Here is a 27,678-nt window from a genome sequence, read left to right as displayed (position 1 = left end):
CCCGCCCTCTTTCCCAAGGAGATGGACATCTGGGTCTGTGGGAAAGCAGCTGCTGTGTTCATGCCGGCCGTGGATTCCGCGTGAAAAAGCCCTGAAGGCCAAGTGGCCACGTCTGTCACCCTGCAGTTGGCAGCCTCAGGTACCAACATTCAGAGGGCATAAAAGTATGCTGTGCCCCCAACCCCGCCCTGCTCCCTGCAGCTGCACCTGGGCTTTCTTCAGTCAGGACCACAGGTGTGTGTGGGGGGGGAGGGGTTCCCGGTACAAGACCACCCCAGTGGGCAGTGGGGGTACTGGGGCTCACTGGGGTGTGGTACAGGGTTTTCCCTGGGGGTGAGGTATGAGAGTGTCCCTGGGAGTGAGGTACAGGCTTGTCTCTGGAGATGGGGTACAGGGTTGCCCCCGGGGTGGGGCACAGGAGTGTCCCTGGGGCTGGGCCGGCTCACCGCGTGCTGTACAGGATCACCCCGTCAGGCTGCAGCCGGATGAGCTTGTTCTCCACAGTGACGTCATGAAACCATGCAGACTTGGCGTTGACGATGAAGGTGTCCGGGAGCCAGAGCCGGTCCACGAAGCGGCTGTCGAGGCCCAGCGTCTCGTTGGTGTGGCTGTAGGAAAGTCTACCATCCCGCCAGCTCTGGTGCAGGAACACGGTCATGGTGTACTCCTGTGGGGACAGGGTGACCAAGGGGCAGGAGAGGGGCGGTCAGCTCTCGGCTCACCCACAGAGCCCACAGCGGGGAGTGGGGAGCAGTAGCGGGGGCACATACCATGTTCACCTCTGAGATGTGGTCGATGCTGGCCACCTCGAGGGCGAGTGCCACATTCACAGGGGGCCCTAAGGGGAGGAGGAGATGCAGCAGGGCCTGAGTGGCTGGATCGGACGGAACTGGACACCCACCTTAGGAACCAGGCCAGGCTGTGCTCCCAGAGCCCAGGGAGACGGGGAGCTCGCACAGGGTGAGCCACGCACCATCCTGGGGACAGGGGCGGGGGGAGGATACAATATCCATGCTGCCTCCCCAGGCTGAGGGCTGAGACCACCCGCCAGGCAGCCTGACATCCTGCAGCAGTCACTTCTGCTCCCAGTCCAGAGCCCACAGGGCGCAGGCCTGCAGCCAAATGCCACCCACTTGACTCACCCCCGATGCCTGGCCGGAAGTTCCGGGCGTAGCCCTCCATCAGCCCATCCAGGTTGGGAAGCCAGGAGATCTCCAAGTTGGAACCGACATAGTCACCAATGTCATTCATGGCTCTGGGGACACAGGTAAACAGGGTGCTGGGAGTCTTCCTGGGGACAGTAAGGATGGGCGAGCCAAGGTGCAGCCCAAGATTGGGTCCACGTGCTCCATCCACTGTTTCTGCTCAGCTCCCAGGGCCTCTACCCAAAGTGGAACAGAGGCCACCGGACAGGCAGCCTCCGGGTGGCTCCCTTGGAAGGTTCCTTCTGCAGGGAAGAACCAGGCAGTGCAGGGAGAGGAGGAGGGGAGGGTGTGGCAAGTTCCATGCCAGGACGAAGGCCAGCCAAGGGTTGGGATGGGGTACAGGCTCCTGTCTTTGTCCTGTCCCCAGAGAAGAATTGCTGCGTTTGAGTCGTGGAGCTGGAGAAGAGTGAAAGGACCACAGACTGCCAAGAGGACCAAGAAGCAGGGCCAGAGTGCTCCTTAGAGGCAAGGATGGGGAGACTTTGTCTTATATAATACTTTGGACACGTTGTCAGGAGACTAGTCCCCGGAGAAGGACTTCGTGCGCAGTAAAGTGGAGGGGCAGGAATAAAAGAGGGTGGTCCTCAAGGAGATCGAGTAATGCCACGGCTGCAACCATAGGCTCAGGCAGAGGGACGAGTGTGAGGGCAGCGCATGCCCGGGCAGTGTTTCCTTCTGGTGGTGCACAAGGTCGCTATGGGTCGGAAAGGACCCAATGATTCCTAACAGCAACAACCAGGAAGACCCGGGCCTCGGAGGACCTCCACTGCTGTGAGCTTCTGGGAGATTAGGTCAACTCCAGAGCAGCTGGGGCTGTGTGTTTTGGCTGCTCAGGCCACGGGGCTGCATGGCAGGGTCGCTGGGAGTGTCCACAGCAACCCAGAGGGGCTCCCTGCTGCGTGGAAGGGGCACTGGGCTCCTGAACCAGCTCAGCCCGCCCCCACCCCCTGCCCTGCTCCTCCATCCCCTTTGCTCAGGCCCACCTCCCTACCCACTTCTTCCCTTCTGATCACTTCTCCGAGTGACCAAAGCCTGGCCTTGAGATTCAGCTCCCAGCCCACATCCTCCCAAAACTTGCTCCTAATTCTCCACTCATTCATCCATCTACCCATCCATTCATTCGTTCATCCACAAAGAGCCGTGCAGCCAGTCAGTGAACGGGGCCCAAGGGCAGTGAGGAGACCCTGAGAACTCTGGACATGGGGTGGTGGGATGAGTTCCACCCTAGGGAGCTTTGACACTGGCTAAAAGATGCGATGGGCATCAGAGCATGAGCCCCTGTGGAGACAGGAAGATGATTGATACTTGGGGAGAGCTGTGGGTGGAGAGAGGCAGACACAACTTGGGGAGGAAAGGTCTGAAGCTAGACTCAGGGTGCAGGAATGGGTAGGGGGGTGGGGAATGGGGGCAAGAGGTCTGCTGGGTTCAGGAAGCAGCTGGCAGCTGGGTGACATTTCTCCTTGCAGGGGTGCTGGGGTAGAAGCAGGCTGAACGGGGGTGGTAGTGAGTTCAGCTGCTCAGTCGGAGAGGTCATGGCGCCCCAAGTGAACACATGAGCTTCTTGCCCCCCCCCTAGCTCAGACCGCCTGGTCATGCACCCTTTACACTTGCCTTTTCTGGGGGTTCTGAAAGCCCTGTCAGAGAGTCAGAGCAGGGGCTCCCGGGGTCATTGATCTTTTGATCTGAGATGCCTCGCTTGCATCTACTTGATACGCTGGCCCCTGCAGAGGATTTGATTTAATTTGAGCTAACAGTGCCCTGTGTGTGATTCCCACCCCACCCATCCCCTGTCCTGCTGGCATGTGGCAGAGTGGAGCTGCCCCTCAGGGTTTGCCGGGCTGTCATCTTTCCAGAAGCCCATCGCCAGGCCTTTCTCCCTTGGATTCACTCCAAGACACCAGACTTACTGCCATTGAGTCACTGCCAACTCATAGCCGCCCCATAGGACAGAGCAGAACTGCCCCGGCGAGTTTCTGAGACGGTATCTCTTTATGGGAGTAGAAAGCCTCATCCTTCTCTCACAGGGCAGCTGGTGATTTGGAACTACTGACCTTGCAGTAAGCAGCCCACAGAGTAACCACAAGGCCACCAGGGTCTCTCTGAAACTACTGGGTGGGACACCCTTTACAGTTAGCAGTCAAGCACTAATGTGTCACCCGGCAAAGGCGCCCTAGTTCATGAAATCTCGAAACCGCTTGTCAACCCTGTTGGGCCACCTTGGCAGGTCTCCAGGGGGGGAGTGACTCTGGACAAGGCCGCCAGGTCCATGTTTCCTTCCAGGGGGACAGACATGCTTTCTTCCTCTGGTCCCTCTCCCTGAGAGCCTGGTACAGGGCTGGGGACTGGGCAGGCACTTTGGTAACAAAGAATAAACTGGAATTAATTGAGCACTGGCTCCAATTGTAGCACAATTAAAACAGGCAAATGAGGTCACCCCCCAAGGTCAAGTGCAAAGGGATCGGAGTTGGCTTTCCTTTTGAGTCGCCAAGCTGCCGTCTTGTGGTGGCACTGTGGCCAGGATGCTGTCTTTCCTCAGCTGGGTTCTTGCCATCTCGAGGGAGGAGGGGGTGAATGCTGATACCCCTTCCCCTTTGCCCAGTCTCTGGCCTGCCTGAGGGCGTGAAGGTAAACCTGTGTTGGGCCCTACCCCCACCATGAGGTGGCACTTGAACATCTATCTGAATGCAGTTGACTGCCTCCAGCCCACGGGAGTCCACTGAGAAGGGACGTTTCTCCCTCCCAGGAGGGCTTCTCTTATGTAGCACAGTGGGGCGCTGTTCCTAGCTGGAGTTGGGGTGTGCTGCGTACACATCTCTGGATTTGGGAGGGTCTCCTGTCTTCCTGATGCTCAGAATGAGCAAGGTGGGCATCTACGACAGGGCAGGGGGACAGGCCCCTCATTCAGGGAGTCTGGCAGCAGGCAGAGTCTCAGCTGATGGGTTGAGAACGGACTGATTTAGGATTGGAGCGTCCTCCGATAGATGCAAAGAAAAACTTGGTTTCGGGTATTCAAACGTACGGGGCAGATTGGGCCGCAGACATCAAACACCGTGGCCTCTTCTGTGGGCTGCCCCTGTGGGCATCTGGCCTCCCTGCCTCTCCTGGCCCCGCCAAGGAACAAGCCCAGCCCTGGGAGCAGGCAGGGAAGGTGGAGGCAGCTCAAAGAGTCAGCGCTCTCCACCAGGAGCCTACCTCAGTCCACACATAGCCCACGGATTCCTGACAGGTACAAGAAGAGCTACAGGAGCTACTCTGGCATCTCGGTTGCCAAGGCAAAGTGGGGCCTGCAGCAGGGTGCAGCCAGCTCGAGGCAGGGGCCTCAGGCGCAGTTTCTTGGAGGAGACAAGCAGATTGCCCAGGCCCATTGTGCATGCAGGAAGGTGGTCCTGGCGGCGTGTCCTCATTTTACAGCACAATCCCATCTTAGTCCCAATCAAGCCCGTCCCACCGGGGCTCCTGGGGATCTGGACGGAGGTGTAAGGGCAGAGATGGGGCCAGAGTTCGCTCCTAAGGGGGCTTTCAACTGTTTCATGGTCTTCCCCACCACAAGGCAAGACCACTTCAGGGAGGAGGACCCTGAGACTGAGGGAAGAGGGGCAGCTTCTTCCTGGGTCCTGCGGTAGAGGGACACGTGCTGACGGGAGACAACGGCCAGAATGGGCAGCAGTATGCTGACTGACCACACCGGATTGTTCCCCAGACAGGCCGTCCAAGGAGCTGGCAGCTGAAGTCAAGAACTGAAGGTTAGTCCCGCCCCCGCCCCAGGTCAGGGCGCATTACACATGCATCAGCAGGAATCATCGGAAATGATAGCCTTTAAAAGTCACAAGCTGGGAGCTGTTCTAATCAGAGCAGGAGGTGGGATTGTGAGGGTGCCATGGCCATCTGAAACCCCTCCCCTGTGGCATGTCCCTCACAGTGACTAACTATGGCCTCCAACTACCCCCAACCCCTCTGCTCAGCATCCCTGGAGCCAGACATTCCGAGTTCAGAATTTGGAATTTTTCAGATTGCCCAAAGGCGATGTGGTGCGCATGTGGAGTTGGTGGGGGTGCCTGGTGCGGGGCGAGCAGGAAATTTAGGCATAGGTACCAGTAGTAGGATCAGCAACCTCTTGTGAGTTTGGGGCAGGTCCTTGACAGCGGGTGAGCTTTAGTGCCAACCTCAGGCTGCATCTTTGGGGTTGCACAAGGGCTGGGGTTGCAGGGTCTCCGATAAGCCTTCCGAATCTGAGCCAGCAGTGAACCCCAGCACCCTGAGCACTGACACCTAGCCCCTGCCTCAGTCTCCTTGTCCTTTCTGGGACCTTGAAGTAGGACAAGGAGAAAGGGACCAGGGGAGTTGGTAAAAGGGACAAGCTCTTCTTAGGACAGGGTTGCCACTCATAAACTCAGAGACTGTATGAGCCAAGGGCCCAGAGGGCCAAGGGCCATGTCTGCAGCCAGGCTCTGGCAAGAGGGAGAATGTTGCACCCAGCCACCACCCCCCTCCCCCACAACACACACACACACACACACACACACTGTGCTGGCTGAATCTCTACAGTGGAAACACTGGCTGGTGTGCAGTGACTACAATTCCTAGCCATCTTAGCTGTCCACTTGGTCACCACACCGCAGGGGAGCTGGCGGCTGACTGTTCTGGGTTTGGGTTGCTCCTGAACAGAGTTTCCAACAGGCTCCTGCCTCGTCTCGGCAGCTCTCGTGGGAGGCCAGACTCCTTACTGGAAACTGGGCACCAGCGTCCACCTGTGAACCTATCCCAGATCCTCAGAGAGGAGGGGGAGTCGAGGTTCATGCTGGCCACTGGAATGGGAAAGGGGAAGTTTAGCCTGGGACAGGGAAGCTCAGGGAGGCAGGCTGTCCCCTTCTCTCCATGGCTAGCTGCCTGTCTGCTTCCTTGGGGGCTCAGTCTACATCACCTGAAATGTCCCGAAGGAGGCCGAAGGCCATGGGTTTGGCATGCCAGGCAGTTCGGATAAGCTTTCCTGGGTCTAATCCCAGCCCGCTGACTGCCTTGGAAGCTCATTTGTGTAGCTCGGCTCCCATCCGAGAAGGAGCAGCCTCCCCCGTGTTCTCATTCCTGCCTCCAGCTCGTGCCACGCTGAGCGCTCGGCTCCGCGCCTAGCTGGGCACCAGTCGGGGAAGGGCCGGGGCCAGGGGCCAGGGCCCCGGGCAGAAACACCGCCCGGTTCCCCCACCCCGCGGCCGGGAGAGCAGGGGCAGCGGTAGCCCAGCCGCTCCGACGTACTTGGCCTGCGGCTGGGGCCGCCTTCAGGACCGGGGCGGCGGACAGCGACTCGGGGAGGCAGAGGCGGCGAGCGCCTAGGTCGCCGGGTCCCGCGCGCCCAGAGTCCCGGCGGGTGACAGAGGTGAAGGTCCTTGGTGAAGGTCCGAGGTAGGGATCTGGGTACCCGATGTTGGCGCCCGGACCCTGGAGGCGCCCGACTGCTCGGTCTCGAGCGGGCAGGGACCCCGAGGTCGCCTCCCGGACTGGAGACACTCCCCGCCCCGCCTTGCCTCCCGCGCGGACCCCGCGCCCTGGGCGCTAGCTCACCTGGTGCCGCGGTGCTGCTGGGCGCACAGCAGCAGGAGCGGAGGCAGCAGCCAGGCCAGCGCGGCCATGGCCTCGGCCGGCGGCGTCGGGGTCCGTGCCCACCGCGCGCAGGCAAAGTTGCTTGGCGGCGGCGGCGGCGGCACTGGCGGGCGGTGCAGGCGAGAACACGCTCTGGCGCCTGGGGGACGGCGGAGCGCGGATCCCGCCCCCACGAGGGGGAAGCCCCGCCCCCGGGCGCAAGCTCCGCCCCTGGGCCAGGCCTCACCCCCGCCACCCGCAGCCCACCGACCTTCCCACATTCGGAGCAGTCGCCCAAGCTGTCGCTCCTCCGGAACAACACATCCTCTAAGCCGGCCAGGCCGCACCCCCTACCCTTGGTCCTGACCGCCGGCCCCCAGTTGCCACCCTCTCCGCAGAACTAGACAGCTCTGCCCGCCACTCCTCTGCTTAACGACCGTCCAGACCCTCCCTCCATCCTCCCCATGCCCACCCCGCCTCACATGGGTCCCTCGCCCAGGCCACAAATGTGATCCTTGGTCCAGGTGCTCTGGAGGCCTGAGTGACCTCACCCAGTGGGGTCACTCACCCCCAACACACACACTTACTTCTTCTATACCAGATCATATAGTATATGCAGGAATGATGATCAATTTTAATCCTAGAATGATACGTGGTAAATATGATGATTAAATTGTTAAATGTACTGTCTCCGATTCTATGAGTAATAAGAAAATTGGTTCATAAAATCATTTCTACATTAAATTACCTTATTAGTTACATTATTAGTAACAGAAGCCTTTTTAATTTTTCTCTTTTGTCTTGAGTTACTATTTCATTCGCAAAGTTACAAGTAAAGGTTCACAAATATTACTTAGCGCAATATGGTAGCTAAAACACCAGAAAATTGGATAAAATCAGCAACGATGAAAACACAGGCATTTGTAAAACACCATCCAAGCTTGCGGTGCATACAGAGATCCGGAGGGAGCAATACGAGCAGCCTCTTTGTAACGAAGTAGTGCCAACGACAGCTCTGACCTGTGTGCCCTGTTGCTGCTGGGCTTAGGTGCCCTGGAGGTGGCACCAATACATAGCCACCCACCTACAAGAGAAGAAACACCGCCCAGTCCCAGGGCCGCCCTCAACCTGTTATGTTTAAGCCCATTGCCGCTACGGTGTCAATCCACCTGGCCAAGGGGCTCCTCGTTTCCCCTGCCCCTCCCTCACCAAGCACGATGTCCTTTTCAAAGGACTCTCCTTTCCTGATAACATGTCCAGAAAACGTGAGACACAGTCTCGCCGTCCTCAAGTCTAAGGAGCACTCTGGCTGTACTTCAAGATAGACTCCTCTGTCTGGCAGTCCGTAGTACTTTCAATAGCTTTCGCCTAGCCCACGATTCAAATGCACCCCCTCTTCCCGTCTTCCTCCCTCGTGGGCCAACTTTCACGTGCAGACCAAGTGATTGACAACATCACGGCTGGGATCCGGCACGCCTTAGTCTTCCAAGTGGTGTACCTGCTCTCCAACCCTCAAAAGAGGTTTTCTGCCGTGGATTTGCCCCCACGCAGCGCGTCCTTTGATCTCGTGACCGCTGTTTCCGTGAGCACTGATTGAGGCTCCAAGCGAGACAAAAATCCTTCACAACTTCCATCCTTTTTATGTTAATCATTTTGCCCCAGTTGTGAGGATTTGGATTTTCTTTATAATGAGTTCTAAGTCCTACTGAAGGCTACCGTCTTTCATTTTCACTGGCACCTGCTTCAACTCCTTTTTACTTTCAGCAAGCAAGCGTTGTTGTCTGCACCTCCCAGGCTGTCCCTAAGCCTTCCTCCAATTCTGACGCCTCGTTTTCTAGTCCAGCCTCTTGGCTCCTTGGCTGGGGACGCAGATTGAATACGTATGATGAAAGGGTGCAAAGATGAGGCAGAGGTCTCTCGATCTTAAACCTCCCTCTAGTTCCTTGCTCTGTTCACTGACTGCCTCTTGGGCTATGTACTGAATGAGAGCAATGAATTCCCATTCTTCTTAACAGTATCCATCGTGTGTTAGGATCCGCACAATCGAATACTTTTTCATAGTCAATAAAACACAAGGAAACATCTTTCTGGTATTCTCTGATGTCAGCTACGATCCAATTCCTTTCTCTCATACCATCACATCGTCTTCTTAAGCCAGCTTGAATTTCTGGCAGGCCCCTGTCAATGTACTCCTGCAACCATTGTTGAATAATATTCAGCAACATTTGCTTGCCTATAATGTTAATGTTATTGTTCAATGGTTTCTGCATTCTATTGGACTACCTTTCTCTGGAAATGGCACAAATATGGCTCTCTTTCAGTCTATTGGTGAGATAATGGTTCTCTGAATTTCTTGGCATCCATGAGAGATGACTTACTTGTAATGCCAATGCGGCATGATTTGTTGAAATATTTCAATAGGTATTCCATCACTTCCTAGAACTTTGTTTCAGTCATGTCTTCCATGCAGCTGGGACTTCTTCCTTCAATACCGTTAGTTCTTGGTCAGATGCCACCTCGTGAAATGACAGAAAGCCAACCAATTCTTCTCCATACAGTAACTCTGTGTATTCCACGTTTGATGCTTCCTGCTTCGTTCAATATTTTGCCCATGAAATCCTTCAATATGACAACTCAGAGGCTTGAGTTTTTTCTTCATTTCTTTCAACTCACTGCGAGTGCATTTCAAGGTTCGAAAAGTAAATTAGCAAAGAGTCTTGTAGCTCCATTGATACAAGTAAAATGGGTTTACAAGATTTGTCTGTTGCTAAAACTAATGGACTACAAGGGCATTTTTATTTAAAAATAATAAATTTCATTGGAAGCTAGATATACATAAAACCATAGACAGTTATTTTGGTGTCACCCCTTAACCATCACACACACACACACACACCATACTCTCCCAGGGATGCCCGTGGCTGAGGTTTCAGCAACCAATAAGCAGGGCTTCCTCCCAGAGAAAGTCTTGTCAACAGGTGTGAGGATGAGGTCACAGTCCCAGTGTGACGGGCTAGGGGGAGGAGTGAGACCCTTTCTGCTTTCCAAGTCTACTGGAATGAGATCCAACAAGAGGGTCTTCCAAAATTCTAGAGCTTTCTGCAAAGCCAGGATAGTTTTGCTCACCTGGAAAGCCTCAGTTGGCCTGAAGAGAAGAGGAGAGTGTGCATCGTACCCCACCCATTGTCCATGGCAAACACGGGGCCTCCCGTGGTGCCAGGCCTGGGGCACCGTGCTTACCCCAGGCACTACTGACCCTGGCTTACCAGCAAGGCATCTCGATCCTCCACAGAGCAGAGTAGCCGAGAGAGTCAAGCTTTTCCAAATACTCTTTTTATGTAAATTCCTGCGAAAACAGTTCTGCAGCCATTTCCCTCAATTACTGACCACGGAGTTTACTCATTGCTTCCTGCTGTTGTTATTAGGTGACCCCGAGTTGGCCCTGGTTACCACAGAGTAAACCCCTGTCCGGCCTACACCCTCCTCACAGTTAAGCTCATGTTCAAGGCTATTGTTGCGGCCACCGTATCCATCCCTCTCACCTAGGGCCTTCCTCATCCGTGCTGCCCCTCTGCTTGACCAGGCACGATGTCCTTCTCCAGGGACTGATCTTTCCTGATGGCATGGCCAAGTACAAGAGAGGAAGTCTCGCCGCCCTTGCCTCTAAGAAACATTCTGGTTGTACTTCTTCCCAGACAGATTGGCTTGTCCTTTCAGTACTTTCAATATTCTTGGTACTTGGTGGGTCTGTGGTACTTTCAACAGTCTCACCAGCACCACCATTCAAATACATCACTTCTTCAGTCGTCCGTATTCCATGCCCAACTTTACATGCATGTGAGGTCATAAAAACAACACGTCAAGGCTGGGGTCAGGCGCACATTCATCCTCAAAGTACCCTTCTTGCTTGTGCAGCAGGTGTAGCCAGTGCAGAGCAGCGTCACTCATGGGCTAGCCTCATCCATGGACTCAGTCCTGGCATGTTGATGCTGACTCATAATGACCATGGAGGACAGGGTGGAACAGAGCCCGTGGGTTTCTGAGACTGTAAGTTCTATAACTCTTTTCAGGAGTAGAAAGCCTCATCTTTCTCCCACGGAGCAGTTGGTAGTTTTGAACAACTGACCTTGCATTTAGCGGCCCAATGTGTAGCCACCCTAGGGCTTCTAGTTACTTACTCTTGGACTCCTGATAGCAGGTGAACTTCTGAAAACATAAGAAAGTGCAATGGTGCCGACGGAGGCTCAAAGCCCTTGGGCAGCTGGGGCACTGAGGCAGTAGGCAGGAGCAGGGAAGGGTGGGGAAAGGGTTCTGGGAGCTTCCAGCTCAACACCGCAGGCGGATGAGAAGAGGGGGCTGGTTACATTGTTTGCCTTCACATCAGACTGGGTTCTAAAAAACTGCCATCATGTCTGCTTGGGGTATGAACCTGCTTCCGGACAAGCCATTTGCTCTTCCTGGGTGGGGTCCTTCTCGGCTGCTAACACAGGCTCGCTGGGTGCATGAAGGCTGTGCTGGAAAAAGGCCCACTATTGGAGGCAGGGTAAGATCTTTAAACATCAGTGCACGTTACAGGGACCTGGTCTGCCTGGCTCTTCATAGTGCCCCATAAGTCCAAACCCAACTGCTACCAGGTCAATTCTTCCCCAGCATCCAGCTGCCTCCCAGGGCTGCCAAGGCTGTCCCCGCGACAGAAGCAGACTGACACATTTTGATCCCACCAAGGGGCTGGTGGGTTTGAACTGCTGAGTTCTTGGTTTTCTCAGCCCAAGTTTTTAAGCATTGTGCCAGCAGGGCACATTACTGTATAGCAGATGCTGAGTGATGGAGTGTGTTAGTCCAGGTAGACAAGAGAAACAAATTCATAGACACTCATATGTGTATAAGAAAGAGGTTTATATACAAGAGCAATGGAATATTGAGAAAACATCCCAGTCCAGGCCAGATCAAGTCCATAAGTCCAATATGAGCCCATATGTCTGATACCAATCTATAAAGTCCTCTTCAGATTCACAAAACACATGCAATGATGCCAAATGTAGGAAGATCACAGATCAGCGTGTTGGAAGTCTTGTGGATCCAGTGGCATTGTATGCATCTCAGCACTGGCAGGGGTCTCCTCGTGGGTCCTTCAGCTCTGAAACTCTGACTGCCTCAGGGTAGCTTCATGTGGCTTCTCCTCAGAAATGTCTCGCAGGGAGTGAGCCTTATCAGTAAAGAGCAAGAGAGTGTCTCCTGCCTCCAAGGAGGAAATACCAGAGTTCCCAGAATCCTCAGGAGAAGGCCATACCCACACAGAGGCCTCATTGGCTATACAATGATCGACAGGCTAGACTCCTCCCCTTCACCCTTAACCCTCAAATTGACACCACATTAAGTAACCACCGCATGGAGGAACCACACAATGCCAGTCTCCTGTACTATCTTAGAGAACAGTTTCAGCCCTCCGCTTGGGGTCCAGGCACCCATCGCAGGGCTGCAGCTGGATTCACTTGTTAGGAACTCGGCTGGGCTCGTGGTGAAGCCACACACACCACCACGAAACACTTGCTGGTCAGCCTGCCGCCGTCCCTGTGACCTGTTGCCAACGGAACCACTGATCCATGGGGCTTTCGCTGGCATGTTCTTAGGAGATTCCCAGGCCTTCCTTCTTAGTCCATTTAGCCAGGGAGCTCTGCTGAAACTTGTTTGGCATTCTAGCAATGGACAAGTCGCCCGTGACAGAGGAGGGTGCCTGCACATGACGCTCATTGGCCAGCAATCAAACTGGGTCTCCCGCATGGAAGGTGAGTGTTCTACCACGTAACCACCCTGGTCCTCCCCTGCCCTCCAACCAGAGCTAAGGAGACATGGGTGCTGGTGGGCTCCATGAAATGCATCTCGTGGCACCTGGAGCCCTTGATTCCATTGCTCCAGAATGAACCGGGCCCTCCTGGTCTTTTCTGCACGCTCCCCTCTGTTGTCAAGGCTGAGCTTCTGCTGGAGAGGGGCCCTGTTGAGCAGAACGGGGCTAAGAGGACAGGCCTCCCGGCCACGGAGCCAGTGTCTGATGATACCCAATGGTCCTTCCTCCTTGAGTCCTTCCTTAAGGCAGCAGGGTTAGACTCAGTCCGCTTCAATCATTCTGGGGGCTCCCAGCCGCAGCCCCTCTCCCAAAGGACTCGGAGGATTCACTAAACGTCCATCACCCCCCGACTCTGCAAGTGCCATGCTGTTCCGTACTCTCCTGACCTGGGGTCTCTGTTTGGGAGCTGAAGAATGGGAATCTTCAGGCTTCTTGGAGATTGGCTTATCACCATTTCTGAATGTCAGTCTCCTTCTGTTGATACCTAATCAGTCTTGTTTGGTTTTTATCTTTTACTTTTATTGTTTTTATTTCATAAATCATTTTATTGGGAGCTCGTACAACTCTTATCACAATCCATACATCCATCCATTGTGTCAAGCACATTTGTACATTTGTTGCCATCATCATTCTCAAAACATTTGCTTTCTACTTGAGCCCTGGGTATCAGCTCCTCATTCTTCCCCTCTCTCCCTCATGAACCCTTGATAATTTATAAATTATTATTTTTTTCATGTCTTGCACTGACAGATGTCTCCATTCATCCACTTTTCTGTTGTCCATCCCCCTGGGAGAGGGTTACATACCCTTCTGGTATGGCTACTCTCAATATTGGTCCTGAGGGGTTTATCTGTCCTGGATTCCCTGTGTTTCTAGCTCTTATCTGTACCCATGTACATGCTCTGGTCTAGCCAGATTTGTAAGATAGAATTAGGGTCATGGTAGTGGGGGGAAGGAAGCATTAACAAACTAGAGGAAAGCTGTATGTTTCATCATTGCTATACTGCACCCTGACTGGCTCATCTCCTCCCTGCAACCCTTCTGTAAGGGGATATCCAACTGCCTACAGATGGGCTTTGGGTTTCCACTCCTCACTTCCCGCCCCATTCACATTGACATGACTTTTAGTTCTGGGTCTTTGATGCCTGATACCTGATCCTATCGACACCTCATGATCACACAGGTTGGTGTGCTTCTTCCATATGGGCTTTGTTGCTTCTCCCCTAGATAGCTGCTTGCTTACCTTCAAGCCTTTAAGACCACAGATGCTACATCTTTTGATAGCCGGGCACCATCAGCTTTCTTCACCACATTTGCTTATGTACCCATTTTGTCTTCAGCGATCATGTCAGGAAAGTAAGCATCTCAGAGTGCTGGATTATTAAAACAAAGTGTTCTTGTGTTGGAGAATACTTGAGTAGAGGCCCAATGTCCATCTGCTTCCTTAATACTAAATGTATAAATATATATACATAGATTTATTTCCCCATTGTCATATATAAATATATTTAATATGTACATGCCTGTATTTAGACCTCTATAAATGCCCTTTGCCTCCTAATTCTTTCCTCTATTTCCTTTTACTTTCCTCTTGTCCCACTATCATGTTCAGCTTTCATTTGGGTTTCAGTAATTCCTCTCAGTTACATTGACCTTGATCAAGCCCTACCAGGCCTCTTACACCCTCCTCGCTATCGATTTTCGGTCACTTGTTGTTTCCTTGTTATTTTGTTAATTTTTTTAAATATACAAAACCAAAAAAACCACACATGTGTTGAAGGCTGACTTTCAATAGATCGCAGCGAGGGAGCTGCCCTGCTATGCACGAAACCTGACCCAGAAGCCGGTTGTCTACCAATGGTTTAGCACCAGGCTCCCCACAAATGTGCGTGTGTGCCTATTCAATCTTATATCCCCTTCTTCACCTACAATTGTGCCCCCCACCCACCCCAAAGAAGCTCAGGACATCCCAGAATAGACAAAGTCAATTAGGGAGCAGCCCCATCCCAGGGACTTCTACCCCAATACCTTGTGGTCTGACAGGTCTGACAAGCCCCACCTCTGCCCGTTTCCTCACCTATAAATGGAAACCACACACCTTCCCTCCTCCCCTTGAGAATACAGAGAGGGTCTGGATGATAGTTGAGCCGTACCACTCCCACTGGGTACGCTCATTGCAGTCAGATCCCCCTAGATCTGGCTTGGTTCAGGTCCCTGGTTATATAAGCAGTTTGCACTTGACTTCTCACTGAAAGGTGGGTGGTTCTTGAAGGCTGGTTCTTGAAAGTGCTTCAAACACTTCTCGGCGGTGGTGCCCCATAAAGACTACAGCCAGGAAGCCCCGTGGAGCTCAGTTAGCTGCAGGATGTACTCAAGGGCAGTGAGTTTGATTTGGTTTTTCCACATTTCTAAAACCAGGAGGAAAACGCAGAAGAGGAGCTTCCTTGGGATCAGAAGGCCACAACTTAAATCTCATTTGGGGAGGCCCAGCCTCCTTCGTGCCGATAACATGTTTGTTGTCATTAAAAAACAAGTCTCCAACATGCAGATCCGAAGACCACCTTCCTTCTCTGGAGAATGCTATGGGTCATTAGGGTTGCTTGTTGCCTGTGGTAGTCGGATAATTTTAGGTCAATGTGAAGATGTAGGAAAGTGTGGGGGTGGTACCCAACCTGTCAATCAGATCATAACCTGATGATGCCTCCTTAGGGGTGTGGCCTTCTCACAAGGAGAGCCTGGAGAACCTCCGTCTTCCCACTTCAGCTTCCTGCTTGTGAGAGACCCTGAGCGCTGCTGGGGCCCTGGCATGCTCCCTCCCACCTGGGATCACCTGACTCTGCACCCACCGGCCTATGACGTTCCTGCATGTGGCATCATGCCAGGTGGTTTCGTGAGTCTGAAGAGGGGTTTGTGGACTAGTACCGACTGACGGGCTTGAGTTGGACTGGACTGGGCTGGTTTCTTGATATGTAATCACATCTTGAAATTCTGACACCTACCTGAGTGTTTTTGGATTTGTTTCCCTCGTCACCTGGCCTCTCGCCTTGCCTCAAATCGGCTCCAACTCAGGATGACCGCCCACAGCGGCGTAACGCACCGCGGGGTGCCCCGCCAACGTTCTAGTGATGGCATTGCTGCATTCCCTGCCACCTTCCAGCCCAGGACTCACCGCCCAGCACAGTGCCAGGCGGGGTCCCGCCCTGCCCCGAGGGCTTTCTCTGGCTCACTCTGCTTTCTAACACTGTAGTGAGGTCATTGGCAGCACGTATGCCTGATGTGATCGGTCATTCTATTGACCGTAGCTCCCATGGCATTGATTTTACCCTTCTTGTTACTGATTTTGGAGCCAGCTGAAGGGGAATCCTTGATGATCTCCATCTCTTCTGTTTATCGTGACGTTGCTATGGGGGGAGGATTTATTTTTTTAATTAATAGATCATTTTCTTGGGGCCTCTGACAGCCCTTATAACAATCCAGACATCAATTGTATCAAACATATTCGAACATTTGTTGCCATCATCATTTTCAAAGCATTTTCTTTCTGCCTGACCCCTTGGCATTAGCTCCTCTTCTTCCCCTCCCTCCTTTGCCCTCCCTCCCTCATGGACCCCTGATAAATTATAAATCATTATTGTTTTATATCTTACACTGTCCGTTGTCTCCCTTTACCCATGTTTCTATTGTTGGCCCCCTTAGGGTGGGAGTCAGGGGTTATAGGTCAATCATTGTAGTTGGTTCCTCATTTCTCTCCCTTCTCCCTCCACCTTCCGCCTACCCTCATGGTATCGCTACTCCCATTACTGTTCCTGAGTTGCTTCTCTGTCCTGGATTCCATGTGCCGAGAGCTCTTATCTGTACCAGTGTACATGTTCCAGTCTAGCCGGATTTGTAAGGCAGAATGGGGGTCATGATAGTGGGAGCAAAAGCATTAAAGAACTAGAGGAATGTTGTGTGTTCTGTTGGTGCTATGCTGCAGCCTGGCTGACTCATTCCTTCCTTGTGACCCTTCTGTGAGGGAATGTCCAATTGTCTACAGATAGGCTTTGGGTCTCCTCTCCGACCCCCATCATTTGCATCAATGCATTCATTTGGTTTGGGTCTTCCAATGCTGATACCTGATCTCGTTGACACCTCGTGATTGCACAGGCTGGTGTGCTTCTTTCATGTGGACTTGTTGCTTCTCTGCTAGATGGCCGCTTGTTTAACTTCAAGCCTTTATGACCACAGATGCTATATCTTGTAATAGCCGGGCACCATCAGCTTTCTTCACCACATTTGCTTGTGCACAAGGGAAGGGTTTTTGTATGGCTTTGTTTTTGTTCTTATTTTTGTGTTGAAGTGTAATTCCATACTGACAGCTTTATGTAATCTTTGACCTTAATCAGTAAGTGTCCAGGTTCCAGGCCCTTTTAGCAAGTGAGTTCCCTGTCAGGCTCGTGCATCGGTTCTCAACCTGTGGGTCACGACCCCTATGGGGGTCGAACAACCCTTTCACAGGGGTCTCCTGATTCATAACAGTAGCAAAATGACAGTGATGAAGTAGCAACGAAAATAATTTTATGGTTGGGAAGGTTACCACAACACGAGGAACTGTATGAAAGGGTTGTGACTTTAGGAAGATTGAGAACCACTGGTGTAGTGGGAGCTTCCCAGTCCTCCCCTTGATGCTCATCGGACACGCAAAGCTGTGTCCGGTGAGACCCACTCGCTGCCCTGGGCTAGGTGTTACACAATGGCTGCTGTCTCCTTCCTCTCGGTGTCGTTCAGGAAGGTGTTAAACTCTCCCCATATGGTACTGCCGAGGCCACACAGGCATTTGGCCCAGGAAAGTGTGGAAGCACAGTGCCTTCGTTAACCCCTGGGAGTCGCTGGCTCTGGACTCCCCTGGATGGCCAGGCCCTAACAGCATGGGGACAACAACAAAAGGCTGCTCTGCTATTCAGACCATTCGCCTGCGGCCTTTTTTTGCACTATTTCTTCTAGACAGTCACTTTGCTGGGGGCTTGCAGCTGAGGAGAGGGGGTGGCATCCAGTCCAGTGTTGGGCAGCCAGTTGGCCTGAATTCATCACAACAGCCCTGTGGCAGCAGGGTGGCCCTCGGGAGGTAGAGGTGAGTCATGGGGAACTGAGGGGAGCCTGCTCTCGCTAAATTTAGAAAACCCCTGCTCAAAAGATTTGAGAGGCTGCTTCCAGACTTTTCCTGGGAACAAGCATCAAAAGAGAAACTAGCGGGGACGTAGGGGGAACTCGACGGGGCTCAGAAATGTGATTGTGGATCCTGTGTTGCTCAGATGAGTCCATTCGTTTGGACACGCACGAGAAACTTGGCAGGAAGGATCACATGCAAAATCCTGGTAGCAGCCAGGGATCCGCTGTCTTCCTAACGGACAAACGCAGTTCGCTTGGAAATGGGCTTAATTGTGCTGCTGTTTTTAGTCACCGAGGGCCTGAAAACCAATCAACAAACTTGGCCACTTAGAAAAATTATATGTATATGATTTTTCCACACTTAAAGCAAATAGGCAGCCAAGTACAATTACTCCTGTTTAACGTGGAGATGTCTGAAGTCTATTCTTGTCATTTCCAGGTTCTTTGGTTCTTTTAAGCAGTAATCTGAGTTCTTTCAATGATAGGAAATGTTAAACATAAATTAGCCTTCCTGACAAAAGGGCTGTCAATCAAGTGAGAAAAACATTCTACTTTAGAGCAAACGGGACTGGCTTCACAGGAATATTCCTCTGAAGGGTTGCTGTGGGGAGACTCTTTCCACAATGGATGTATGGAATGTTACAAGAGCTGTGAGAGCCCCCAATAAAATGATTTTTTTTTTAAAAATGGCTCTTGCCCCTGGCCCAGAGTGAGTCCGCTCCGGGGGTGGTCTCTGGCTTTGACAGGTGTCGCTCTCCATATGAGGAATCCATCCACGGTGCCCTGGGCTGTTTCCTGGCTGGTCTTACATGTGGCTTCTCCACGCAGTGTCGTTCAAGAAATAGGAGCAAGTTGGCTAGAATCGTCTCTGCTTGCCATTTGAATCCATTTATTACACATCCTCATAAAAGACTCCTGAAAAGATCAGTTTTCATTTGCCAAAGACGTCCGGAGTGCCCAGTCTGTGCCAAGTGGTCCGGATGGTGGGGCCCCAGTGGAGTGCGAGGGGAACATTGAAGGCCTCTGGCTCGATGGAACTTAACCTTCAGAAGGGAGGAGAGGGACCATTGAGCGAAGGGTCAAAATATGAGGCCACGCTATACATGCTATGAAGGAATATAAATAAGATCGGATAATTCAGAGCTGCTGCGTTGAGGTTTGGGTCGGAACCAACTTGATGCACCTCACAGCACCATGCCGAGGAGCCAGGACGGTGACGGCTCTTGGCTGCCAGGGAAAAGGCCGGGGGTTTAAACATACCGTTGCTTGGTGGGAGAAGGGTGCGGCGTCTACTCACAAAAAAGGACAGCCTTGGGACCCGTATGGGGTGGTTTTACGCTGTCCTGCACGGTCACTAAGAGTCTAGATGAACCCTTCAGCAAGGCGGGTGTTGAAAGCAGGGGCTACTTTTGACACGGGGAGTCAGGGAAGGCGTTTCTGTGAGGCACCATTTGAAGTGGCTTGAATACTATTTGGGTCTTGTGGGGGGGGGGGGGACCAACCAACAACCATCACCCAAATTCCAGCCACATCTGTGCTCCAGGCAGAGAAGGGAAAGCCAAGAGACACCAGCCCCCCACCCCCAAACCCCCGGACAGGAACAAGTGGCTTCTGCTAACAGAAGCAAGAGCAGGCCAGCATGACTGTGGGGAGAGCGGGGAAGGGGGGGAACATGAGAGGCAGGTCAAGGTCAAGTCACCCCCATCCCATTGGGTTATGACCTGCAATCTAAACATGTTAGTTTGTTTTTTAAATTTTGAATTCATCGTATGGCAATGCAATTTATCCAACAATAAGCCGCACAGAATTTGAGTTTCAAGGCATGTGCAGTCTCACCTCGCCACCACTGCAGTCGGAACGTTACGCGTCCTCATCACCCCAAAAAGGTTCCTCCTGGAAAATTCGCAGCAAGCAAGAATCTAGCCTTACCTGGCCTTTCGAACCCTCGTTCCCTGTGCCTGACGACCATTATCAATCGCTCAGGAAAGGTTCACATTAGAAGATCCTGGACAGAGTGGGAGACAAACATGGAAATGTGACTCAGAATCCTAAAGAAGACCAGGCTTACCCATCAGAAAGAGGTGGGTAGGGCCTCTCTCTGAAACTAACTCACTTCCATATCAGAATAAGCAACCATTTAAGATCACAGTGGGCAGCACTGACTGGAGGACAAAGTTCAGAGCATTGAATGGCTGACTGCAAAACACCTGCTCTGAAAGCCTTCACCTAGTTGGCAATAAGCAGTTTTAAAAATAAATAAATGAAAGCGCTTTCCACCCCTATGGGGGGAGGTCAGATGCTTACAGACATCCTCGCTGAGGGCAATTAGTCACCAGACTACAGCGTTCACACCCTACCGATAATGGTCTCTGTCATTTGAGGCAGGGAACAAGTCAAACCAGCTCTGTGACATCCAAAGTTAGGCTGCCATCCTGACTCTAGGATCCGCCCATCTTGTCACATGCATACCCCCAGTCCCTCCTCTTCCTATTGCGTGTATGTCCCTAGACCACCCCCTCTCATTGCTGTATAACATATAGTGCGACCCCTCCCTGTGATGGGAGTCTTTACCTGTAATTAGTGGGCTTGCACGCCCCTAAAGGTATATAGGCCTGGGTTAATGATGGAGATCTCTCTCCCTCTCATTGGTCTCTCCCCCTCCCGCACCTCCCCTGTTTCCCCTCCCCGCACCTCCCCTTGTCCTTCCCTTCCCCCTCTCTCCACATGGACCACCATGCGGCGCTGAGGTGAGCATGCTACCATGAAATGTGTCTGACTGAATTATTGTAATGTCTCTTCTATCACTCATGCCCTCAATGACCTTAATATAATATATATACATCTCAACCGTAAAATTGTGCTTGCGGAACCCATGGGTAGTGGTGGGGGGCTGGTCCTCCCAATCCTAATACCACACATCCCAAATGTCTCACATGAATAAACTACTTTTATCCTTCCGGTTTCAGCATTCATTAATACACCCTCATAATACTTCCCAGACTACCTCTTCTTTAAAAAAATTTCCCCTTAAATATATTTTAAATGAATATTTATTGAGGTATTTACATATAGAGAAATTCACCATTTTGAAGATATAATTGGCAAGTGTTAAAATTCTAGATGAAGTAATCACAATAAAAATGTAGAATACACTTTACTTAAAAGCCACTGGGCAGTTGAAGAAATAAAGGACACAATAAAAACAATTCCTTGAAGCAATTGAGAACAAAAATACAACATACCAAAATCCCTGGAACATGGCAAAGGCCATGTACAAAGGAAGTACTCAGAGGACAGTTTATAGCAATAAATGCAAACATCAAAAAGGAAGAAAGAATTAAAATTAGCGCAGTAACACATCGACTGCAACAGCTGGAAGAAGACCAGCAAAACGAAAAGAAAAGAAATAATAAAGATAAGAGCAGAAATAAAGAATCAGAAACATTTTAAACTATCGAAAAATCAATAAGACAAGAAGTTGGTTTTTCAAAAGGATTAACAGAATTGGTCAACAACTGGCAGAAAAAGAGAGGAGAAAAAGCAAATACTCTGAATAAGAAACGAGACAGGTGACATTGCAACAGAAACAACTGAGATTAAAAAGAAGACCATGCAGCATTATGAAAAATTGTATACAAACAATTTGGAAATCTAGGAAAAATGGATAATTATCTAGAAACACATATCTACCTACATTAATACAGAGTGATGTAGAATATCCTGACAGACCTAGAACACGAAAAACATATCTAGTAGAAACAAAACAAAACCTTCCATCATCCAAAGGTCTAGGAACCAGATCGTTTTACCGTGGGATTCTACCAAGCATTTAGAGAAGCGTCGACATCATCCTACATGAACCGCTTCACAATATAGAAAAGAACAATATACTACCAAACTCATTTTATGAATCAATATAACTATGACATCTAAGCCAGGCAAAGATATCCCCAGAATTGAAAATTATATACCAATATCCCTGATGAATATAGACACAGAAATTTTCAACAAAATTCTAGGCAACAGAATTCAACACAGGTACAAAAAAAATACATTGTGATCAAATGGTATTCATATCAGTTATGCAAGGATGGTTTAATATTAGAAACCCGAGCAGTGTTCTCCACCATATAAACAAAACAAAGGATAAGAACCATGTGATTATAACAATTGTAGCAGAAAAGGCATTTTAAAAATTCAACACCCATTCTTGATTTAAAAAACAACATTCAGAATAGGAATAAAAAGGAAATTTCTCATCATAATAAGTATATTCAAAACCAATAGCTAGCATCTCACTTAATGGAGAGAAATTGAAAATTTCCCCCTTGAGAGGGAACCACACAGACGTGCCCTTTATCAGCACTCTTACTTACTGTATATACTCGTGTATAAGCTGAGTTTTTTGGCACATTTCTTATGCAGTTTTTTGTGGTAAAATTAGGTGCCTCTGCTGATATTCAGGTCAGCTTATACTTGAGTATATACGGTAATGCAGTCCTGAAAGTCTTAGCCCTTGGGAGGATCCAGAAAGTACTGCCCTTTATCAGCACTTATTTAATATAATCCTGGAAATCCTAGCCAGAGTTATAAGATCGCAAAAGGATATTAAAGGCATCCCCGGCAGCACAGAGGAAACAACACTCGACTTGCAGATCCTATATATAGAAAACCCCAACGATGCAATTAAAAAATTACTAGAACTAATTGAAAAACTTGGCTACATAGCAAGCTGGAAGATTGACACACAGAAATTAGTTGGATTCTTGCATATATTAAAGAAGATGGCATCAAAAGGGAAATTAAAAGGACATCACCATTTACCAAAACACACCTCAAAGATAAAATATCTAGGAATAAATTTTATCAGAGAAACAAAAGACTTATAAAAAGAAAACTGTAAAGCTCTTGTACAGAAAGCAAAAGAGATCCAAGTGGAATAATATCCCATGCTCCTGGATAGAAAGACCAAATATGGTGAAAATGTCAATGTTACCAAAGTCCTTTATAAATTTGATCCAAATCCCAGTACAGTTCTTCAAAGAAATAGAAAGCCTAATTACCAACTTACATAGAAAGGAAAGAAACCCAGGATAAATAAAACATTACTTAAAAAAATAAAAGTAGGATGTCTGACTAGTTCTGGTTAGGAGTGGAATGCTTTTAATTTCTCTCCATTAAATGAGGTGCTAGCTGTTGGTTTTTGCATGTATGGCCTTTATTAGGTTGGGGAATTTCCCTTCTATTCTTATATTATTGTGTATTTTTTCTTAATCAAGAATGAATGTTAAATTTTAGCCAATGCCTTTTCTGCATCAATTGATATAATCATAATTCTTTGTCCTTTGTTTCGTTTTTGTGATGGATTACATTGACTGTTTTTCTGATACTAAACCATCTGTGCGGTGACATGTGTATTATGCTAGGCAGAAGAGCTTACAAGATTGGTTCAGGCTCCTTTCCAAGATAATCAGGGTATGCCACATGGCCGTGCCACCTCACTCCCTCACATTTCCATTTGGGACACACTCGGGCAAGTCCCTCAGAAAGAGACTCTCTCTCCCTGGGCTGGCTAAGTAAGAGGCAGTCATTCACTCTCATGCACCTTCTGTCGGCGGGCTGAGCTATTCCCATGGTTGGCTAATGGTCAGAAAGAATCCAAGGGCAGAGGCAGAATCTGTGTGAATCCTCAAAATGGATTTGGGACTTTCACTGTTACAGCAACCCTCTGCAAAGTTAGGGCTCAGCATTTTAAACTTGAATACAGGATTCCAGTTACGCAAATGCTATAACCAATCCCTAAAATGGTTCTAGAGTCATATTTTACAGTTATCAGTGATAAGTGTATAACTATAGACTGATTTCCCAGATCGACCAAATCAGCCTATCTGAAGTCAAAGAGACAACCCCGTTTGTTCCAACTCGTCCTGCGCCATCCTCACACTTGTTGCTATGTTTGAGCCCACTGTCACACTACCGTGGCAAGCTAGCTCTTGGAAAGTCTTCCTCTTTTTTGCTGGCTTTTGGTTTGGGTCTCTAAAAATTCTGTGCGACTGATGAAGCACACAACTTTCCTCTAGTTCTTTAATATTTCCTCCCCTTACTATCATGGTCCTTGCTTTACCTCATGCAGCTTGTTAGACCTGCGTATATTCATTTGCATAATTAAGAGCGTTTGATGCATGAAAGCCTAGATAGCAAACCCTTCAGAAACAGTAGTGGGAGTAATGATTCCTTGGGTGTATGAGAAGAGAAGGGGGGGGGAGGAGCTGCTAGCAATGTTAGCAGGATTGCAGGTGAACAGATACATTGGATGGTGTAAGATATGGCTACATAAATAAATAAACAAGGGTTCCAGGGGGAGAGGTGAGAGGGAGGGGAGAGCTGATATCAAAGAGTTTAAGAAGAAAGAAAATGTTTTGAAATGGATGATGGGAAAAAAATAAACCATCTTTGCATACCTAGTACGAATCCCAGATAAATGACGTATTATTTTTTAAGTTTTCTTGAATTCTGTTGGTTAGATTTTTTTTAATTAGCGTATTTATTTTTTAACAAGTTTACCAGCACACAACTCACATCTCATACATTCATAGGAGTTTCACAACCATCATTACAATCAATTCCGGAACATTTCTTCTTCCTTGTGATCATTGCTGCTATCTCCTCATCTCCTGCCAGCCTCCCTGGTTATGTCCCTTTGGATCTATTGATCCTGTTGTTGTCTCTGTAGGTTTGCCTGAGCTGGATTTCACATACAGAAAATCATACAAAGAGGCAGAAGACAAACAAATGGCTCCACAACAACGACCCAATGAAACAAACAAAATAGCAGAACATAGTAAAAACTGGAGCAGCTATACATGGGGTCAAGAGGGAGATCCATGACAAGGTTTCCACATTTTTACATAGATACATTTGCAGTAATCCATGCTGGAATATACTCGTCTGGTAACAAGGCCTTCCACCCTGTTTCCGGTAATAAAGCCCTTTTTAGGCACCTGATATAACTCTCTTGGCTCTGCCAGCAAGTGCCCGAGGCATCCTGTTCTGCCACCAAGCCTTATCTAAAGGTGCTCAGCTCTCTGTGTGGGCCAGCAAGCACCCCTGCAGCTGCAGCAAGTTGTGGTTCCCACTGTTTGGACCGGGGCCATAATCATCTTTAGTAATATAGCTCTAGACCCTTCTGATACCTATTCTGAGCAATTCTCCCTTTCTCCCATCACCTCTCTCCCTAACTCTGTTGGGTTGGCTGCTTGTACATGCATAAACTAGTTCTTACCAATTTCAAGGCATGGTCCTCCCAGCCAGGCCACGAAACAACTAATTCCCATAAGGCCACTATTGGCTGATTCCACATACCCTATTTGCATAGTAAGGAACCCTGGTGTGGCACAGTGGGTTAAGTATTGGTTGCTAACTGATAGGTTGGCAGTTCAAATCCACCAGTCACTCTTCAGGGAAAAAAATGAGGCAGTCTGCTTCACTCATAGGAATGTTCTCCAAAGTATTTCCAAAGGGCAATACTAGCCCCCCCACTCCCCAGCCCCAGGGAAGATTAGGGTGCGAGAATGATCCAGAGAGGCTAGAACAGCAGATACCTCTCCATCCTGGATTATGGACTACAGTACAAACGTCTTTCCTTGCCAAGAGGTGCGAAGTAATCTTGTTAAGGAATAGTAGACCAAATAAGGTTGGTACCCTATGAACTAGATAATAGTACTGCTCTTACATACATCACCCCACCCTCCTAAAATAGACAAATTCTGGAAAACTTGAATCATCGTACTAATCACCATCTTCTCAATTTATTACTTAGTGCAAGTTTTAAATGAGCTATCATTGCGCATCACATCTCCCGTTATCCTGGACGGGCTCTTCAGTCCAGTGGGACGGACAGTGACCCAGTTCAAACGCCCCTCTTACCATCTGCTTCCTCAGACCACTCTGGGTACAAATGTGCTTGACATGATGGATGTATGCGTAGATTGTGATAAGAGCTGTAAGAGCCTCCAATAAATGATTTTTTTAAGTCCTAACTTTGACCAATGGGCACCTCTTCAGCTTGGCTAACGACCCTTTTGATACAAGTCTCTGTTGTTGTTGTTGTTGCTGCTGCTGCTGTTGGGTGCCACGGAGCAGGTTTCGATTCGCAGTGATTGCGGACATCCCCGGAGCTGTTAATCATTTGCTTGCTCTCTTGGTGCGGTAAGAGGTTCTAGGACCATCGTATCTGTTTCCTGCCTTGTACCTGGGAGCAATGGCTTTTCCAATAAACTAGTTTCTTATAGTGGGAGGGGCACATAAGGACAATCATCGTGGGACTGAGGGTGCTCATTCTACTGACTGGTGTTTCCTTCTAGACCAGCGGTTCTCAACCTTCTTCGGTCCTCAGGTGGTGGGGACCCCACAGCCATAACATTATTTCCGTTGCTACTTCTTCACTGTCATGTTGCTCCTGTGATAAATCAGGCGACCCCTGTGAAAGGGTCGTTCGACCCCCAAAAGGGGTTGAGACACCCCCCCCCCAGGTTGAGAACCGCTGCTCTAAAGCAGTGCAGTACAATAAGGGAATGGTGGACATGTTTCATATCTGTGCTGTCCCACACGGTAGCCACTAGCCCCCGGAGCTATGGGACACTTGAAATGTGGTGACTGAAACTGAGGACTAGAATTTATCATTTTGCTTCATTTGAATCAACTGAAACGGCCCCACGCTGGACTCCTCGGAGGTAAGTTCTTTCCGGAGGCCACCGCACAGGCGCTCAGACATCAAAATGGTTGCGAGGACCGCACGTTACCCTCGGTTGGACAGAAGGTCGCTAGGAGTCAGAACCGACTCTCAGCGCCTAACAACAAGAAAGCCGTATGAAACCACTGGCGACCATGTCGGACAGCATCGCCCTACAGCTTTTCCAGTGGACAGGGCTGAGAAACAGGTTTTAAAAGGAAGCATGGGCCCGTCCTCGAACCTCACTGCACCACAGCTGCCACGCGTCCTTGCTACCCAGCCCAACACCATGCATCAAGAGCAGTGGGCTGCTTCCTTTCTTGCAATGGAGTCTCCGGAAAGAGGAAGAAGCAGTTAACTACCAGAAAGACCTGGCTGCGGCCTTCTGAAGGCTACGTGGCGGATCTCAGCCACGGAGGCTGGCCTCACACAGACAAAAGCCATTCAAGACCCATTGCAGAAATACATCAGAGAGCTGGAACTTAGAGCAAAGTGAGCCACAAGCATGTCTCTGGAAGGCTTTGAGCAGCGCTTGAATCAAGCCAAGGAAAGAAATGACTTTTGGGAGCATGAGCTTGACGGGAAAGAGAATCTCCTGGAATTTGTCCAGCGGCTGAAGGAAGAAGCCAGAGCTTTGCGGCGGAAACTGGCCATGCAGCAGGAGCAGGAGAAGCCCTGGGCACCCCTGCCCAGTGCACTCGGAGCTGAGAGGACGGACACGGCGGTCCAGGCCACCAGCTCCCAGCCCTCCACATGCGCTGTCCACTGGGGACCCAGTTCCAGCCTGAACACACTGGGGACCTTCAGACGGGGGGGTGTGTCTGGAAGACTCAGCTGCCAGGACACGCTCACACCTGCAGCCCGAATATCGGCCCTCAGCATCATGGGAGACCTCCTGCGGAAAGTCGGGGCACTGGAATTCAAACTGGTATCCTGCCGGAACACCTTCTATGATCAGTCGCCAAACCGAGCAGGTGGCCCAGCCTCAGCACGGGGGAGCAAGAACAGGGATGGCAGCGACCAGCAGGCCAGCAGCACCAGTGTGCCTTTGGGGGGACAAAGGGCTGGGGAAACGCCTGGAATTTGGGACGTCGCCTGCAGAAACTTGCTCGCCATCACTGCCGTCGGCTCAGGTTGCAGTCACAATGTCACTGGAGAGGAACCACGGGGGCTGA

At 50.2% G+C, this 27,678-nt stretch overlaps 1 protein-coding gene and 1 pseudogene across 1 annotated transcript in view; one reads left to right on the top strand and one right to left on the bottom strand.

Moving 5' to 3' along the window:
• Nucleotides 1-6,829, bottom strand: part of GABRD (gamma-aminobutyric acid type A receptor subunit delta) — a 9,623-nt gene extending 2,794 nt beyond the window's left edge. Inside the window, exons 1-4 of the mRNA XM_075538092.1 lie at nucleotides 6,762-6,829; nucleotides 1,143-1,255; nucleotides 771-838; nucleotides 447-667 (exon numbers count right to left, since the gene is read on the bottom strand). Of these exons, the coding sequence (XP_075394207.1) occupies nucleotides 447-667; nucleotides 771-838; nucleotides 1,143-1,255; nucleotides 6,762-6,829 (470 nt within the window). The remainder of the gene's footprint in view (nucleotides 1-446; nucleotides 668-770; nucleotides 839-1,142; nucleotides 1,256-6,761) is intronic.
• On the top strand, nucleotides 6,828-27,678 carry LOC142456737 (nuclear distribution protein nudE homolog 1 pseudogene; annotated as a pseudogene).

Source organism: Tenrec ecaudatus, chromosome 1, assembly GCF_050624435.1.
Source record: "Tenrec ecaudatus isolate mTenEca1 chromosome 1, mTenEca1.hap1, whole genome shotgun sequence".
Lineage (NCBI taxonomy): Eukaryota > Metazoa > Chordata > Mammalia > Afrosoricida > Tenrecidae > Tenrec > Tenrec ecaudatus.
Note: the sequence above shows the minus strand (reverse complement) of the source record. Positions and strands in the feature narration are given on the sequence as shown.